Source organism: Patella vulgata, chromosome 2, assembly GCF_932274485.2.
Source record: "Patella vulgata chromosome 2, xgPatVulg1.2, whole genome shotgun sequence".
NCBI classification, from domain to species: Eukaryota; Metazoa; Mollusca; class Gastropoda; family Patellidae; genus Patella; species Patella vulgata.
The window spans coordinates 71,798,017-71,817,510 of record NC_065880.2 but is presented as its reverse complement, the minus strand read 5'-3'; the positions used below and the strand labels follow the sequence as shown (position 1 = coordinate 71,817,510).

The following is a 19,494-nucleotide window of genomic DNA, read 5'->3' as shown; positions in this document are numbered from 1 at the left end:
AGTTTTTTTTTTATTAATTTTTATTTTAAATTTTGGCTTAAAGATGTATTATGTAAGATTTAGATAAAGAGTTGACAGTTCTTGCTATAATAGATTATGAAAAGGGAATATGTTGAAAATTTTAGTCAAATTCCTTCATAATGAGTGGAGTTATTATTGTTTGCAAAACAGTGTAGTCTTGATTGTCATTGCTTCCGTTGTTACGATAACAAACAAAGTCTCCATTATCCATTTTTAAATTAAATCATTAACTGCCAATCATATTTAAATCTGCTGGAAATCAAAACCATCCTTGGTTCTAAAGAGTGGATTATGGGCCTGGCATGTAAATAAATGTCAAATGAATGATTTATATAACAATTGAGACCAAACGAATGATCTGCATTAGGCAGATTTAGCTCTTGAATAAGGCATCTTTAAGCTGTTATCTTATCTAAAATTTGAAACACAGACAGATCGTCATCTCCTAAGGCAGATGAACTGGCAACTAGTGCAGGAAATTTACCATAAATTTTGCTGTATATTTATAGATGCCATTGTCTGGGATATCACCTTGGTGGAAGCAGACATTAAATAAAGCGGTTTCACACTATTAATATGAAGAACTAGCAGGATACCCGGCATCACTCGGGAGTCATAACTCCAAAACTGGAAGTGGTAGACTAACGCCACCTGGCCTATGTTACTCCCCTGTCCAAGCTACCCCTATACCCCAAATTTCAGACTCGGGGCAGACCTAGTGTAGCCGCCAACCCTGAACAGATAGACAGACAGACAAACGACAGTCACAAATATATATATATATAGATAATCATAACTTGTAGAAACCAATTTACCTTTTTAGAAGAATCTGTGTTTGTGTGTCGTGTTTTAAGGGGTGATGTTTTAAGGGGTGATATTTTGGGTTTTGTTTCTACTTCCTCATCACTCTCCTCGGATGATTCAGATTCATCAGAGTCATTGTTTAAATCTAATTGTTTAGGTTCAGAAACTATGTCAGTGTTCATATCACTTTCTTCTGAACTTTCATCATTATCACTATCTTCTTTCATTTCGATATTCTTCATGGGTTTTGATCCCTCCCTAGATTCGAAATATCCTACTTCAGGTAATGTTGTTACTTCCATTCTGAAAAAAATAAATGTTAATTAACTATTTACTCAAATAGTCATATATTAAAGTCATCTTTATAGTAATATAAACTGGGTGATAAAAGTTTATACAGAAATAAAATAATATGATATAGGAGTCTTTGCCTCATTCTAACTACAATTACACAGGCACATTTTCTATAGCAAATCATATTTGCCTGGCAGTTGTCTTTGCCAGAAATTTTCCTACTTCCGTGTTCCATCTAATAAGGGGGTCCCATCTAATAAGGGGGTCCCGGTGGCTAAGTGGGTAAGATGCTGGCTCAGTGACTCGCTAGCCTGGAGTTTGGGTGTTTGATCCCTGCATTGGCCGATAAAGTTCATCCAGATTTTCCGGCATGGTCCCCCTTGTCAGTGATGCAGGACAGAGGGCCTGACAAGGACAGCCGCTAGTTGTTTGAATGGTACAAAGAATGTACACATTGGCGTGCACGTAAAAGATCCCTTGACAGTTGGAATTGAATATAAGAGTAGGCCATAGTGCTGCTGTCTGGCAAAATTTCCCTCATAGCAGACTGTATGGCATATGCCCGTCTTCATTAGCCCAGGTCGGAGCAGAACAGTAGGATGTTAAACCCCATTTCATTTCATTTCCATCTAAAAAAACAGTCCCAGAATCTTTGCCCAATTCAATCAAAGTGAATTTGACAAAGTAAAAGCCATTTAAACACCAGGACAAAGATTATCAATAGATTTAATTAAAACATACATATTTTGTTGATCTGCTATTCTGCCCATACATGCCCATGTATAATCTACAAACATTGACTGTTGTAATAAACGATTCATTCTTCGAAAATGGCGTTCTGAAACATCAAGTAGTATGAATGAAAAGGTTTGAAATAAAACACAAATTTAGGCTTTGTCCAGCACAACCCCTCTGATTTGTCTTTTTGCTATGTTTTTATTAAAGGCTCAATACCACTCTTGTTGTAACTGAATAATATGTCCCAATCTTTATTCAGGTCAACAAATTGTACTATTTTACAATATTCCAATTAATTGATGATAAACCTAATTTCAAAAATTGGAAAAATTCAACTAAATGATTTGAAAAGCCTGACGTAAAGCTTTTCAAATGTGACTTGGATTTAAAAATATTTTTGAACCCTATGGACAAGTAAAATAGGATTTAATGGATAATTTACACAACAGGTAGGACACTGAAACATCTAGTACTTATAAAAAGGCTATTTTTTATTTTCTGGAGCTGTCAAGCCAGCAAGAGTGTTATTGTCCCTTTAATACATATCAAAATATCAGGAATTACCAGTTAGTTCAGTAGTGCCCGACATTTTGTCGGCTACAACTGAACTCATTATTTCCAGGCATGTTCTGCTGTTATTTGTTCATTACTAAATTATATATAACCACATTAATACCTACAATCACATAATAATTATGTGTTTGGTCATTGGGATAAATAAACAATTTTATATTCAGGGCAGGTTTATTTTTCTTTAAGGCTAGTGGTTCAAAAGTGAATTTGTGCATTCCTGCACAAACTAAGAAATGAGAAATGGTATTAACCTGTGTATGGTAGAAGACCCTCTAATGTAGATTGTATATTAGGAAACTCCACTAGTTGATTTGGTGAAAATGATTTTAAAACTATACCAATCACAAACTGTGCTTCTTGACAATGTTTACTGTTTGTATTCCAAGTCACAGCAAATCTTAATATAGCATCTTTAAAAACAAACGTCATAATACATTTTTATTGTTATTTGTAAAATATTCATGTACCTCAAATTTAACATCTTAAGACTGACAATAAAGGTCTAATCTAAAGACAATCAATTCATTGGGGTTTAAAGTCCTCCTTTTCTGAAGACCGGTGTATGCCATTCAGTGTGCTATGAGGAAAATTTTGCCCAGACACTACAGCCTATTCGAATATAGTCTTGGTCACCCAGAACCTCCTAGTCTTCAACATACAGAGGGTCTGGGAAGGTTGTCAATATTTGACGTAAAGTCCATTGCCCATGCGTAACCGGGAGTTTGGTTTTTAATGTGGTTGATTATCCAGTCTCTTTAGCCAAGTCAAGTAAGAGTTGCGCCCCTTCCCACAATAAATCCCATAATTCTTGCATTAATATAAACAAACATGAATCGTGACGACGAATTAGGATTAATTTTAAAAGCATATGGCCCATGAAGAGAGAAATTTTACAATAAAAAATTAAGAGTGTTAGATATTGAACTCACATGCAATCAAATGGACTTTTTGAAATGACATTCTTAAGTTAATTTCATGGGCGTTACCATCTTGTTTTAAGAGGAGTTAACTCCCTTAGACATTGTTTATGATAATGTGAAAGACCGGATTATCTAGCCAATTTTTCTCAAATGTTAACAACCTGTCCAGACTAATATTCGTAGAATATTTTTCTGGATGATAGAGACTAATTCGAATATCAACAACTAGGCAGTCTGACAATGGAAAACGAAGCTGCAAAATCCTAGAGAACTTTCTCGACCAACACTGGGATCGAACCTCGGTCATTTAAAATTTATACCGAAGTATAACCATCTAGTCTATTCTGCATTTATGACATGAGGGACATCTCATTAAATACTTTTATAGTTCTTGTGACTCAAGTGGGATTTGTGCTCAAATAGTAATTTGTAAGTAGATAATAAAACCACTCACCAACTTGATACATCTGTAAGTTAGATAATGTTCTCTCTAATTCTTCTTTTCCTTCTCCACCTTTCAATATTTCTGTCATATAAATTAATCACTCATTATCAATACATGTGATTTCTCAACAAGAGGTCGGAAGATTAAATTATCTCCCTTTAATTTATACACTGAATTATTTGTTACCTTTTACAGAGGAGTTGAGCGATTGTCACTCCGGAACTGACAAAATTGAAATCAATTGAGACAGAATTGAGTCCTGTCACAAATGAGTTAATGTGAGTATAATCGTGAAGTAATTCAGATGTCGTTGTTTGATTGTCACTATTTGTGGGATTGAGAGAAGTTAATTCTGTAATTTCCAATCGAGTATCTCCAGAATAAAAACTTTTGGGTCTAATTACCTCTAATAATGGTAAGAACTCTATATGGTTGTTCTAATGTTATAGCTAAACTCAGAGCTTTCAGGTATTTCTTCTGTTGTATTAAATTAGACAGTAGTTGTTCTCTGAAATAACATAACAATACTCCTTTAATTTGTTGATTATAAGCTTGTGCCCTATTCGTTATTTGACATCAATAAAAATTAAAATCAGATTTTTATCTGTTACAGAAAACATATATGAAAAATGTATTTATTTGAAAGATTCACAATTTCTTGAAATCTGAAAACCCCCACTAAAAATCAGATTTTTATCTGTTACAGATAACATATATGAAAAATGTTTTTATTTGAAAGATTCACAATTTCTTGAAATCTGAAAAACCCCACTAAAAACAATGCAAACAATGATTATTTAAACTGATTCGAGTAGCATTCAAATAATGAATAGTAAAATCAACATTAGATGTGACCACTATTATAAGCCAGGTTTTTGATAAATAGAAATTACAAATTTAATTTACTATTGAAACTACGAATTACAGAGAAGAACTTACTTGACAATTATATCTTCTCTTTTTTTTAACTCTTCTTCGCGTTCTTCTTCAGTTACATCCTATATAATATAAAATTCATAGTTTGCTTTCACAAGTTATAAATAAATAAAAAGTCCTTGCCATTTTTTCTATCTTTTAGAAGTGGGAGGAAATTGGAGAAAAGCCATGAGGTTAAGCTGGTGCACCCTACCCATGTTGCTTACAAGTAAAGGATTGAAACCATGCCACTTGACTCAATGATAGACCTTATGATCTAAAGTGGTCACCCAACCCCTTCAAATTGGATAGAAAGTGGGTATAAAGTATTAGATGTATTTTACCTTCCAGAAGACAACAGTAGAATCAGCTGCTCCAGTAACAACTACATCTTCCTTACTATTAGTAGTTAATGCCCAGATTTTACCATTATGATCATCATATGATTTAATACATTCATTAGTTTTAATAGTCCATAATTTCATAACACCATCAGCACCACTATAACACAAAACACCATTTATACTGATAATTATTATACTAAATACAAAACACAATTTATACTTATAGTTTTATCAATCTTTCAATTGTAGTTTGGATATGAGAGCTAGACAAATTTAGACAGCTTTTTTATGCTTCAGATTTTCACATATTTTTCAAAAGCATAGTACTCAGTGAGCCACAGTACTACAGGATGAAAATGAGAATATTGTCTGATGTTAAAAGACATACCTTGATAATAATTGCATACCATTACTAATAAACATGGCTCTTAAAACAGATGCAGAATGACCTTCAAAAGTCTGAAACACAATGTTAACATTATACACTGATTGCAATTACATCAGGTTCACAAGGTGATCAATTTCTAATAAATACCTACAATCGCAAACTGTGCCATGATTTAATGAGAAATTGCACAAAAATATGGCTGCATTAATTTCTTTTAACATAATTAAAGGTAAGATTTGAAATCTATAGAGTAGTGAGTAGCTAATCCAGGTTCCTCTCCTTAAAGACAGTCCCCAAAGTAATTAGTGAGTATTCTGCCTATGTTCACTAGCCTTTAATTCTACATACATGTTTCACAATAATTTCCTCTTGAACACAGTACCGGTACAATATTATTTACATTTGGTAAAGAAAAAAACAGAAAATGTAATAAAAATTTATCACCAAACTTATTCCCCCCAAGTAGTCACGATTTGTGACCAGATCTTCCTTTTAAATGGTTATAATAGTAACTCACCTTGACACAAGAGAAATCTATTAATGACCATATCTTAACAGTGGAATCTGCTGAACCAGTTAAAAGACACTGAAATAAAGAATTATTTACATTTAATAAAAAGATCAGTATATTAAATATTGGTATTGAATGGATTGGTAGCTGATTGTAATACAAGTAAGGTGCTTTATCAATTCGACTACCAGTAAAATAATATGGGGTCTAAAGTCTTACTTTTCTGCACCAACCAGTTTAATAAAGACGGGCATATGCCTTTGCCCTGATACTCCGTGCTTCAGCCTAATCTTCTTCCAAATTAACTGTTAAGAGATCTTTTACATGCACAGGGCCTTGGTGTATTGTACCATTCTATCTCACTTTCCCACACCACTAAAGGGTAAACTGGGCTTGACTATGAAATGAAATTATCAACAATACCTGATCAACGGGAGAGAACTGTACACACCATATACCACGTCTATGACCTCTCATAATACCTAATAACTTTAAATCATTTCCTTTCCAAACCTACAATTTTAGGAATAAATAAAAACATTTTATAAATTACAAATGATATTACTCTTCTCAAATATATTACTAGACTTACCCAGTTCAATTTAATCAATAGAACTTCCGTCATGGTTTGGATGACAGACTTAGATAGTTGCTTGATGAGCAAAAGATGCAGTGAGAGAAATGGGAGTTTAAAATTCTACACAACAATGGACATGTTAGAACACTCGGCTACGGAAATCTGACAACAAAAGATGAGTACAATTTGTAAAGATTTTCGGATATGGTTTGATTTAACCTATTCTATTCTAGATGGGAAGAAAGTCCACTTTTTGGAGAAGGCAAAATGATTAATTTACTGGGACCACACAGTATATTAAATGTCAAATGTCAGCATGGTGCCCAATATATCACAGTGAAGCTCTTGTACACGTAGGCTGTAATTCAAAAGAATTTAGTTGACAAAAACAGTGTCAACATGGCCTCTCAATAATATTACAGTGAAGCTCTTGTACGTGTAAGCATCTGGCTATAATTTAAAAGAACTTAGCTGACAGAAACATTATAGTTATTTTCTTATTAAAATGACATAATTGTATCAATTACATAACAGTTCACCGACCTTAGCTGTTTTATCTAAAGATGAAGAAGCTATAAATTTATCATTCGGTGAAATATCAACACAGTTTATATCTTTTTCATGTGCTATATCTGTAACTGTGGCTTTTAATGTTATCATTTCATCCTCTTCAAATTTTGATGGTAACATCCATTTTTTTAATGTGTTATCTTCACTACCACTTATAATAAAATCTGGACTTGTTCTGTGAAATATCAATAATGACAGATTATATTTAAGTTTCTGACCATAGCTGGAGTGTATTCAGTTTACAAATATATTAAATTATAATTCTAAAACATGTCTTTTATAAACCGGGGAGACTAAGAGAAATGGGGTTTAATATCCACCTGACACAAACTAAGTCATTTCGGAACTAACATGGTACAATTTTATTTCAATAAAATGCTTGCACATTTGGGTCTTTAGCAGTGGGAGGAAACCTTAAGCAGTGGACACACTAGCTGAAATTCGCCTAGTGTGTCCACTGTCACTCGACCGAATGATTCGCCTGAATTAAACATTTGATATATTTGCCCAGTGTCACCCCAATGTAGAATTCATTAGCCAATCACCACTCATATTGAGAAGTCACGTGATTGATTGAAGACATGGTCGCTGCCATGTTTAATCATGTGACGTGAAAGGTGTAGCAATCGATTGGTGAATCGGGCGAAGGATTCGCCTAGTGTACTTCTCCACTCATTCGCCCCTGCAATTCGGCCCAGATTGATTCGGCCGAATTATTAGGCTAGTGTGTCCACTACTTAAGGTCCTGGAGAAGACACACAAGGTTGGGCAGGTGATCCTGCTCATGTATGAGCTTGGGATCAAAGCCATGCTACTTGATTCAATTACGCACGTGTTAGACCTCTTGACCTCCCTTTATTAACTGGATTTGCCATACAATAATAAAAATATTCCTTGCTCATGGCTTATCTTTCAGTTGTACTGATAATGTAACCATTATACAGATTATAGACTACTTACTTTGATAATACTACTGCACCTACAGCTTGTATATGACCTGCTGCTATAGCAACACATCTTATATTACCAGTATCTTCTTCAAACTGCCATACACGTACAGTACTATCCTACAGAAATACAAATATATACAGAACTGTATTGTAGACATACAAACATCATGCACCCTTGTATACCATAAATTAATAAATCCTAGCAACTTCTAATTACCGGTAGCACAACTGCTAAAACAGATTGATATTGATAAGTTAACAAAGTTTCATAAAGATATCTGGAACAATTTATGAGATATGCTCCAGAAATAAAACTAGGAGTCTGCAGATCATCATTTGCCAGATTTTGAATCCTCTGCAAACAACAATATCATTTGGTATCCTCAGGGTATAAGGTAAAATCTTTTAAGTTCCTATGTATCTATAACTGTAACAGCAAAAACAGGTTCAAATTTGCAGAAATGATCAGGGTCCTCATACCTTGTTAATCTCTCGCAAACCACAATACTGTTTAAAAGGATTATCAGTACAAAAATGATTTCAATCTGATCAATGTCATAATTTTAAATGTTATCTTAAAGGAGCTAAATCGCTAATATTTGGGACCTAGAAACTGACCCAAATGGGTCGCAACGCATATAATAATGTAATCTGATTGTGTATAAACTTATTTACATTCAATTGCTTCCATTTTGACTCTAATTTCAAATCAGTTATGTTAAGCGAAATACGGCATAAGTCTCAACCGAATGCCAATTTCTAGCGTCTGGTTATTCCAGTCTATTGCACATGCTCTCCAGATAAGATATGGCGTCACCGTTTGACATGAGTTGTTGAATATGTCTAGCCTCGTTCTTTCTGGTCATTTGTTACAAATGACGCTGAAACACACTATGGTACACTATTGGTAAAATGATTATTTTGTCTTAAATATTGGATATCAGAAACCCATCTTTTCCCGGTAAAATTACAACATCAATGTTGATTCAAATTGACAAATAATTTGTGTTTTTAACGTGTAAGACTTTGGATGATATTGAGTTAGAGACTTAGCTACTTTAACAATAAAAGGGTTTACAATATTCCTAGTATCATAATTAAATACCCTGCCGAAAAGATGGCATGAGGGTGGAATGGTAGTGAAACACCTACCTTAGCACTAGATACTATCAATCCTGATTCTTTATGTACAGAAACATTTAATACAATATCTGTATGTCCACTCAATATCTGACATTTCCATGTTCCTCTTTCATAAACTTTAATTTTTTCACTGTTTGTTACCACTACTAAATGACTGTCAATTTTACCGACAAAATGTATATCTAATACCTCATCCATATAACCAGCAAACTATCAGCAGAAAAAAAAAAATTTTAATACATAACAAATATACTCCAGAGAGAGAAAAAATGGGTTTAAAGATGGGTTCCCGCGTACAAACTGGGTGATTTAATGGTATATATGGACCAAAAACATATTCAAACTAATTAATTTGTCATAATTATGCTTCAAATCCTTCTCAAACATTGTAATTGCGAAGGAATGCCCTGCTATTACAATTCGATCAAACCAGGTCATGTTTACGTCACGTCTTGGGAGTCAGAGGAGAATTCATTGCATACATAAGACGATGTTGTCTTTAATCACTTACTATTTATTACAAATATCGAATCCTAATTAAATTCTCGGATTATCCACTACCCGCGTCTTTTCCGGTCATTTTTATCTCAGAAAGTATTGTACATCTAACTCTTCATAAAGTTTATCAACTTGTACATCAAGCGCTCAATGTTCGCTTGTGACCTTTGACATCACGCGTGCAGAAGTTCCTAATCGTCGGGCTGTTGATTAGGGGAACCCTTACATTTTTGTCCTGTATACGCTCCATGAGTGTTATTTGGGGAATCCAGTATTTTTCTAGTAAGATTGGATATCTCTGCTTTCCATATATACCAAAATTGCCATACTTTTATTGGAAATAACCACCCGATAAATACTTTTCTGGGAACCCATCTTTAACATCCACTTGAACCAATTAGGTCATTTTGGGACTAACATATGGTAGACAATTTTATTTCAATACATTTCTGTAGGCGCTTTAGCAGTGGGAGGAAACTGAAGAATTGATTGAAAACAAACAAGGTTAAGCAGATGAGCCTATTTCTTGTCACGGCACTTGTCTCCACTTTTTCCTTTCAAATTTCATCAAAGTAGGATATTTTAGAAATCTTATCAGAGACACTAGTAAAGTTGCAAATAAGGAACAGGTATTATGAGTACAGTTGATAAAAAAGCAGTTACAGTGAAAGCCAAACACTACTTCTCAAAAATCTGATTCATTTTATAACTCAGTTTCTAATATATTTAAAATGCGTGATATAATTTTACCTGTTTTTGTATAGAGAAGTCTTGTTGATCTAGAACTAGTATATTATGATCATATGTTACTGCTATATAACTATGTAATATAGGATGATAAATAGCTTGGGTTATAACTTGTTCATCTTCAGATTTACCGGCATCTACTGTTACTAACTTCTTACTATATACACATTTACCACTTGTTGATTTATATATACTTAATGTTCCTAAAGATATAAAACATATATACTTAATGTTCATATACACTTAATGTTCCTACAAATATAAAACATATATACTTAATGTTCCTACAAATATAAAACATATACTTAATGTTCCTACAAATATAAACATTTTCGTAACATTTATCAATTATAAGATTTACATTAGCAAATCACGTAATTAAATAATAATATCTTAATAATAATAATATCGTCATTTATAAAGCAGTTAATACTGAAGAAAACAGTTTCTAAGGCGCTGTTGGTTTTTATATTCACTGATTATTTACAGATCAGGGTTTTGAAATAAGAATGTTTTGAGTTGAGATCTCAAATGGCCCACAGACGGTAATTGTTTCATTGATTGTGGTAGCCCATTCCAAAGAAAAGATCCAGCATAAGAAAACTTCTATAAAACATTTTGTGAAATATTTGGATCATAGTTACCCGCTTACGACCAAAAATATTACATTTATAACATTTAAAAACAATAATTTTGTTTGTAGACACTTGACAACAATAAAATTCTTTAAAGACACTTGTCAACAATAAAATTTTTTATCGACACTTGTCTACAATAATATTATTTATAAACACTTGTCTACAATAATATTATTTATCAACACTTGTCTACAATAATATTGATATTGTTTAAAGACACTTCTCTACAATTCTACCTAAGTGGAGAGAATTTAATGTCACTGATTGCCCTTTGCTTTTTTCGGAAAATACCTAATTTTTTATAGCTGAATCCACACTAATAGATTATATAAAAGTAGATAATCTTCCGGTTGTGATTCTGGTATAAAGTAAAAGTTGAATATAATATAACATTAATTTACTGAAGATTAAAGCGATACCAATTTATCATTGTATCTAGTGTATGGTATACATTACCTTTATTGCCAGCTATAACATAATATGGTGATGTATCATCTACATTATATTGACTATAATCTATCGTATCATCTAAAATCATTAATGATTCTATTCTCTGGAATTATAAATATTAATATACATACACAGATCAAATAACATTCACTTGACACAAACTAGGTCATATGGTACAATTTTATTTCAATAATTCGCTTAAGAGAATGGGTTTGTAGCAGTGGGAGGAAACCTGGGTAACTTGAGAAAACCCACAAGCATGGGCAGGTGACCCTACTCTTTGTCACATACAAGATTGGGATCGAAACCACGCCACTTGACTCAATGACAAACATTATGATCGTAAGGAGACAGTTACTGAGAAAAAAAAATTGTGGATATCATTTTTTTTTACTGTCATCCATATATAAGTCAATGCGGCGTAGAAGACAAAGGCCCAACCTCTGCAAAAAAAGTATTTGCTTATATACCCCAAAATATATGGTATGTGACAAGTACATAAGCTCTGTGAGTTGTCACTATGAGATAAAATTCAGTAACCATAAACCAGACAGTTGAAACATGGCAATCAAAGTTCTCTCACCTCAAAAACAGGGACAGTCTTTAGTACTTTTATTTCTTTCATATCCCAGGTAACAACAACACTATCTCTAGCAGTGCTATAATATAAACATAATGAACGATAGCAGTGCTATAATATAAACATAATGAACGATAGTAAGTAATGGTTAATACATAATATCACTAAAGTTAAACTAATTCTGAAAACCTCAATCATACTGGAAAAAACCCTGGAAACCTTTTGATCATCAAGTCAAGAGCTCTTTCTGATCTATATTCAGACTAAGAACTGGTCTCCAAGCCCTACTGATCTTGTTGTTGTTCTTCTTCTTAAGGGTGACACTCTTCGAAAAAAGCCTAAGACTCTGTTATTCAAGTACGATCTATATGAAACTTGTTCCTTGGACAATTGTTCATGAATTGACAGATTTTGATCTTTGATATGATGTCACATTTCAAAGATGGCTTCAATGATGTCAAGATCTATTCCTGGTCCATTTAGTATGTAATAAATCACATAATAAAATATACTCTAACGTAGATATATAGATATCAGATAACGATATTACGTAATAGGTTGATAAAAAGTTCAAACTACTCTGCTTCTAATACAGTCTTGTCAAATTCTCCAAGCAATAATCAATCTGATTAAAATCAGATCTATATTTGTTTAGTTTTTTATACTTTTGATGGCCTCCACTAAATGAATATCTGACCAGTTGTAGTGGGAGGTCATACGAGTGGCTTTTGCCCCTATGACATCAGACATTTGATTAACCAAGAACTCACCACAACAGACCGTTTCATTGGCTAATCGCTCACATCAACCAGAAAACTGGTTATATAACAACTCTTCCAGATCCTAGTGTAGTAAAAACAAGTAAAACGAAATTTTGAACTATAAAAACGAAACGATTTAGGATCTGTGTTTTAATCAGATTAAGCAACAATTTTTATTGTTCATAAACATTATCTTATTCACGATCACTTTCTGAGAATAAAGTATTGTTTATAAAAAAAACAGTTTGTTGCTTGGGGAATTTACCTATACTTTGAGAAAATATACGATACCTAGATATTTGACCTACCTGTACATAGTGTCTCCATCTGGTGTAAATACTAAACTTGTTACAGTACTATAATGTGCTTGTATTTCATTAACACATGTACTAGTAACTAAATCCCATATCCGAATCATATTATCATCAGCAGCTGATACTAACTGTAAACGACTCTTACTGGGATTAAACGCTAAAGCACTGAAAATATACAATAAATAAAATAAATAAATAGCCATGCGTTCATACTTGGCTGAAAAAAAAAAACTATACATGTATATAACCATGAATTATTTGATTTCTTGTATACAGTATATAATATCAAGAAAGGGTTAGAGCATAAAGAATAGTATTTTACAATTAAAGGAACCGCCCCTGATATATTTTAATGAATCAAACTGGGTAAATTGTCTGTGAAAGTCTCTTACAAATGTTTACCCTATACCTGTAAAACTATCTAAAGTGGTGTGTTACAAGCTTCTAGTTTTTATGTCGTTGGCACTAAATCCTCCAGTCCCATGCTATTGCCAAGTGTCTGAATAGCCTTGTCTTTATACTTGCCTATGTATAAAGTAGCGATAAACCAACAGCTCAATATTTTGAACTGAAACCTTCAAACAAGGTACTTGAGCTATTTATCAATATGTTAGTGTTTAGTTTGTATACTTAAATCCAGAAGTACTCTTTGAAATCTGGGACAGCTCCTTTAAAACATCTAAGATTAAGTTATTCCCATAACATATTTACTTTCAATTTTCTTCTACACTTGATACTAATATTTGACGTGTACCATTTCAATTACATATGAGTAAGAGCACCTAGAAAGCTTTCTAGTGATGACAATACTGTGAAATAAAATAGAGTTTAACGTCGTGCCTTTCTAGACATGCAGGCTAATGAAGACGGACATATGCTGTGCAGTGTGCTATGAGGGGAAACTGTGGCTTGATGGTGTTTTTTTCCACTTACCCTTTGTTTTTTTCCAATTGCCAAGGGTTATTTACAAGTACGCCAATGCTTAGACATTTTAATGACTGGTTGCCTTTCCTTATCATTCTAATGACTGGTCGCCTTTCCTTGCCATGCCCTCCCTCCCCCCATCCAGCACCAGATTCATTGTATTCCAACTGCCAAGATGATTTTTACACGCAGGCGAACAAGGGAACTTTTTTTTTGGATAAAAGTGTAAATTTTACATACCATATGACTCCTTTATGACCGATTAAATCATGTGTACAATGTTCCTGTATGATATCCCAGACTTTAATAGTAAAATCCGTACTACCAGTAGCCAGTAACGTAGAGGTAGTATCAAATGCCATTGATATAACAGGAGTTCTGTGAATTGCCTAAAAAAACCAATTTATTCATAAATTATTTGTGTTAAATTTATTGCATCAACATATTTAAAGAAACTTTCTCACATACAAACTGTGTGGTTTGATGATATATTTGGACTAAAAACATATTCAAAGTAACCAATCTATCAAACATTTGCTTCAAATCCCTCTCAAAACCTTGTTATCGCAGGGAGATACCTATAGCTATAAATAAACTGTTGTTAGATGTCATGTCTGTCTGTCACCTTGCTTCATTGTGGGAAGGTCCATTTTTCAGAATGTATTTTTCATTACTTAATGTCCATTTACCATACATATTGAGGCCTAAGTAAATTCTTAATTATTTTCTGTCAACTTCTTTTTCCGTCATTTAATTGCAGAGTCTTTTGTATCTGACATCCCTTAATGTTCCCAAAACTGCCTAACAATTTGATCGTGAAATAACAACCGCTCCCTCAGTCCTAGCTAGTACACAATCCACTTGCAGACAACAGTCGGGTTGCCAGTTAGTGATACCCTGACACTTTTGCCCAGTGCTTGCCCCATGGGTGTTTTTCCGGTAATCCAGTATTTTTCTAGTAAGATGGATTTCTATACTTTCCATATATAATGTACCAAATTTGTCATATTTTATTGGAAACAGCCACCCGATAAATACTTTTGGTACAATGTAGTGATAAACCTGGGTATAATACAAACTATTATTTAGACATTTTTTCACATGACAAGCCTATATTCAACTCTCTAGGCCATCGGATGGTGGAGATTTAACCATGGTCGCCATTTAATATGTAATTTAAATAGTGAGAAGCAAAGCTAAATCTCGAATACCAAGTATCTATGCGACATCTTGTAAAAACTTCAAACAGTGATAACTGGGCTCTGAATAAAGTAATTTAAATGAAATTTTCGGGATATTCATATTGCATTAATTATTTTTGAACTAGTATAGCAACAACGGTCAGTTCTTTATCTAAATCTTACATAATATTAGTAAGGGAGACAATTCTCAAAAATTAAAGATAAATGCAGTTAGTCACATTGAGGAAACAATTGTTTTGTTGGTTCATTTTACTCATCAGAGGAGTTTCAAAGAAAAGAAAGAAATGGGATTTATTGTCTATTGGACATTAACCACATTATTTTGGGACTAACAAATAGTATATGTATATTTAAATAATTATCTTGTGTATGGGGTTCTTTAGCAGCAGGCAGAAATTTAAATACCTGGAAACAACCCCACTCTAAACAAGCAGACAACACTACTCGTCAAGTAAAAATCTTTCCAAGAAGAGGATTTAGCCCACTTGATTATAAAATAAAGCATCATTACCCTCCATGATCTGATAAGTTTCTTATCTTTCCAGTTCCACTGTCGTAGAAGTAGGTTCTGTGATGCAATTATCAAATACTGAAAAGACAATATTATCATGTTGATTATTTCTCTAACATATTTAGACAAAAACTAAGTTTACTAAATTATACAATAAATGAAATGGTTTTTAATGTCCTCCTTTTCTTGCGCCAAGTCGGCGAATGAAGACAGGCATATGCTATGCAATGAGGAGCATTTTGTCTGGACAATGATGCTACAGCCTACTCTTATATCAAATTCCAACTTCAAGGGTCCATTTAGGTGTACATTAATGCTCACAAACTGTTCTATGCCAGGCCTTCCATCCTGCACCACTGACACGAGGAAACCACACTGGAAAATCCAGATCAACTTTCTCTGCCAACCTTCTGATTAGCAACCTGGCACCACCAATCCCATTACACAATACAGATACATAAGACTTTTAAGAGAAAACATACCAATCTAAATTCAAACTGTAACGTTTCTTACCTGGTCATCTGGACTCAAAATAAAGTTTGTGACCACTTCTTCTTCCTAAATAAAACACATTATATGTTATCAGTATAAGTAACCAACATAGACTAAGTATTGAAAGAAAACAATTCAATTGTGTTATCGGTAGATTATGGTGACTGTTGATTACGTACAACCAGAGAAATGATAATGTGGAACTGTAAAGGCTTTTGAAAAGTGCAACTAAGTATTTCTGGTTATTAGATTACATTTTGTTCACTCAAGAAATAGGACTACGATATTTTAATAGGTGTTACCACAGGAAATCAATAAATGACCTGTTATTTGACTTTGTTATACATGTGAAGTGCGTTGAGAGACCTTTTTACCTTTGAAAATGTTGCTGCCAGGTTACTTGTCTGTATGTCAAGCATCTGAACTTTCTGACCACACCCACAAAACATAAACTGGCCATTTCGACTTATCTGAAAAGAAAATGGGAAAGCATTAAATGATTATCAATATTAACTAGGTCTTCACTATAATGTTGATGTAGGAATTCACTGACAACACCTTTATTATAGTGAGATACTTCTACATTATACATAAAATTATTTAAAGTTGCAATTTCATATTTTTAAGTTATATTTTTAAAATTTATTAAAATAAAGCCCTAAAATAGATGGTATCTATTAACAGTCCTACCGTGTTAAAGAATAATCCTATTAATCCTATAATTCACTATTGCCAGTTGAGAAATTGGCAAAAATATCATTTTCATCTTCAAATTCCAACGTTTGAAGATAACTACACCATTGTGGAGAATAGAAAACAAGGGAGGTAATTGTGTTATTATTTCCGGTGTAAATGAGTTTTTTAAGTGTGAGAATGACACCTATGATCGTATAATAGTGAGTTGACAACCTATTGAGCAAAAGACATAGAAATAATTATTTTTTGACTTTCTTAGAAAATATGAAATTGTAACTTTAACCATGTCACTCCCATCTTCCCATACTCTGGTGAAACCAACCCTCTTAGACTCACTATAGTACACAATCCTACCATTTTATCATACTAAGCTTTTCATATAACACAACAACAGTTCAGGACATGCTATCCCTTTTGTGAACACCTGGTACTATACTAAATACCTAAGTCCTGTGTCCACAGCTTGGTATGTATGCATGTAAAAGAATTCACAACGGTTCGAATTTGATGAGTAGAAGACATAAATACCACTGTCAAGGCACAATTTATAGTGTATGCCTGTCTTCATTATCACTTTATAATACCATTTCATACCTGTATTTCTATATGAAAATCTAAGATAAACATACCTCAATTTTACCTTCTGTATAAAAAGCTTCTAATTTTGTTTCAATTTTGAAACTGAAATGAAGAAATTAATTTGAATAAGAACAATTTGATCTCTGCATTGTACAGTTTGACCACCATTTCGTATAATTTATGATTTATGGTGTAATCCTCTCAGAATTATAATCAGCGGACATTTTCAGCACTCTACAGTAAACTGGTCAACATGACTCTTAGCCGACTTACTCTATCAAGATCACTGAAAGGAGTATGACTCTGTAAGAGCTGAGCACACATGCATTATGTAATTAAAACATGGTGCACTAGCATCGCCAATTCTTCTTAGGTTATGTACATTAAAATGACAATACAGTGGAGTTTGCCACAACAGTAGATGAATTAAATTGGTATAGGAGTCAAGTGTGGTTATGTAATTATATAAAAATGACAGTGCCGTGGAGTTTGCCGCAACAGTAGATGAATTAAATTGGTCACATATGAATCGAGTGTGGTGACAGTGAAAATCTGAATAATATATTTCTATTGTACAGTTACAGTACATTTGTCTGACATCACCCCAAAAAATGACCAAAATTACCTCTAATAATACTGAGGTCCTAATTAAAGAAGCTAAGTCGCTAATATTTGGGACCTAGAAATTGACACAAATGGGTCGCAACACATACAATAATGTAATATGAATGTATATAAATTGATTTACATTCAATCGTTTCTGTTTTTACTGTAATTTCTAATCAGTTAGGTTTGGCGAAATACGCCAGTATTCTCAATCGAATTTCAATCTCTTCTAGCGTCTGGTTATTCCAGTCTACGCCAATATTATTTTTTGGGCTTGCTCTCCAGATAAGAATATAGTGTCACCGTTTGACATGACATGTGGAATATCCCTAGCCTCGTTTTTCGAGTCCCTTTTTACAAATAGCGCTGAAACGATTTGTGTACCAATTGTAAAATCATTATTTTGTCTTATATACTGGATATCAGAAACCCATCTTTTCCCGGTAAGATCACAACATCAATGTTGATTTAAACCGACAAATAAATCGTGTTTTCAATGTCGAAGATTTTGGATGATATTCATATTGACTTTAGAGACTTAGCTACTTTAAGTTACTGACCCTCCTTTGGTCTGTTGTCATCTGTGAACAGGTATGTTTAATTCAAGTCTGATATATACATTGCTGTAAATAATAATGGTGTCGTGCACACGACAGAATATACTGGGAATTATCTCTTGAGCGGAGGCTGAATTTAATTTACATGACGACATGTACTTCAATCTATCAAATTTAAGAAGTAAGCCTTAGGGAAAACGCAACCAGTCTGTCATGAATGTGGCGGTCGGGATATTATAACGGACATTACCTTGATTTAAGCTGCGTCATCTTCTATTTCTGAGATTATAAAACAATAACAGAATTCAACTGGTCTAAGATTCACTAAAGTCCTACTTTATTTACATTTCCAGAGTTTGTTTTCATTTCCCACGTGTGTACTACTTCCGGATTCAATCGGACCGCAGTAAATGAGCTCTCTAGCAAATCATTGGTAGTAATATTTTTATATTGGACGTCATTGGATAAGCAAGCAAGCAAGCGACTTAGCTAGCTAGCTAGCTGGCTGGGGCTGGGGTGGGGGGACCATAGGCATACCTCTTCTGGCACTTTTCTGTCCGTGGATGCTATCTCACTGATCAGCAGTGAATTTTCACAACGTTTTTAAGTGTTAGCCTTTTCAATACAACGTCGTCGTCTTTTACTCTTATAAATTCTAATATTTTGGGACAATTATAAAGAAAACATTTCTTAATTTCATTTTCTACTGCGCAGTGTGGTCGACGGAATTCTTAATTCGATAACCT

At 33.5% G+C, this 19,494-nt stretch overlaps 1 protein-coding gene across 1 annotated transcript; it reads right to left on the bottom strand.

Moving 5' to 3' along the window:
- Window positions 1-10,690: 10,690 nt before the first annotated feature.
- On the bottom strand, window positions 10,691-19,132 carry LOC126810856 (transducin beta-like protein 3). Its single transcript, XM_056098367.1, has 10 exons — window positions 18,999-19,132; window positions 17,636-17,687; window positions 16,685-16,780; window positions 16,332-16,376; window positions 15,819-15,896; window positions 14,346-14,494; window positions 13,176-13,346; window positions 12,110-12,185; window positions 11,533-11,629; window positions 10,691-10,752 (listed from the first exon to the last, which is right to left on the bottom strand). Exons 1-10 carry the CDS (start codon window positions 19,016-19,018, stop codon window positions 10,691-10,693), a joined length of 846 nt encoding a protein of 281 aa, XP_055954342.1. The 5' UTR covers window positions 19,019-19,132.
- Window positions 19,133-19,494: the final 362 nt, after the last annotated feature.

Excerpts from the sequence above, each read along its gene's own strand:
- LOC126810856 (XM_056098367.1), bottom strand. The coding sequence starts at position 19,018 with ATGACGCAGCTTAAATCAAG. Across the intron at positions 16,781-17,635 it reads ATACAGAAGGTAAAATTGAG|ATAAGTCGAAATGGCCAGTT; the intron begins GTATGTTTATCT and ends TTTTCTTTTCAG. Across the intron at positions 12,186-13,175 it reads GATGGAGACACTATGTACAG|CACTGCTAGAGATAGTGTTG; the intron begins GTAGGTCAAATA and ends TTTATATTATAG.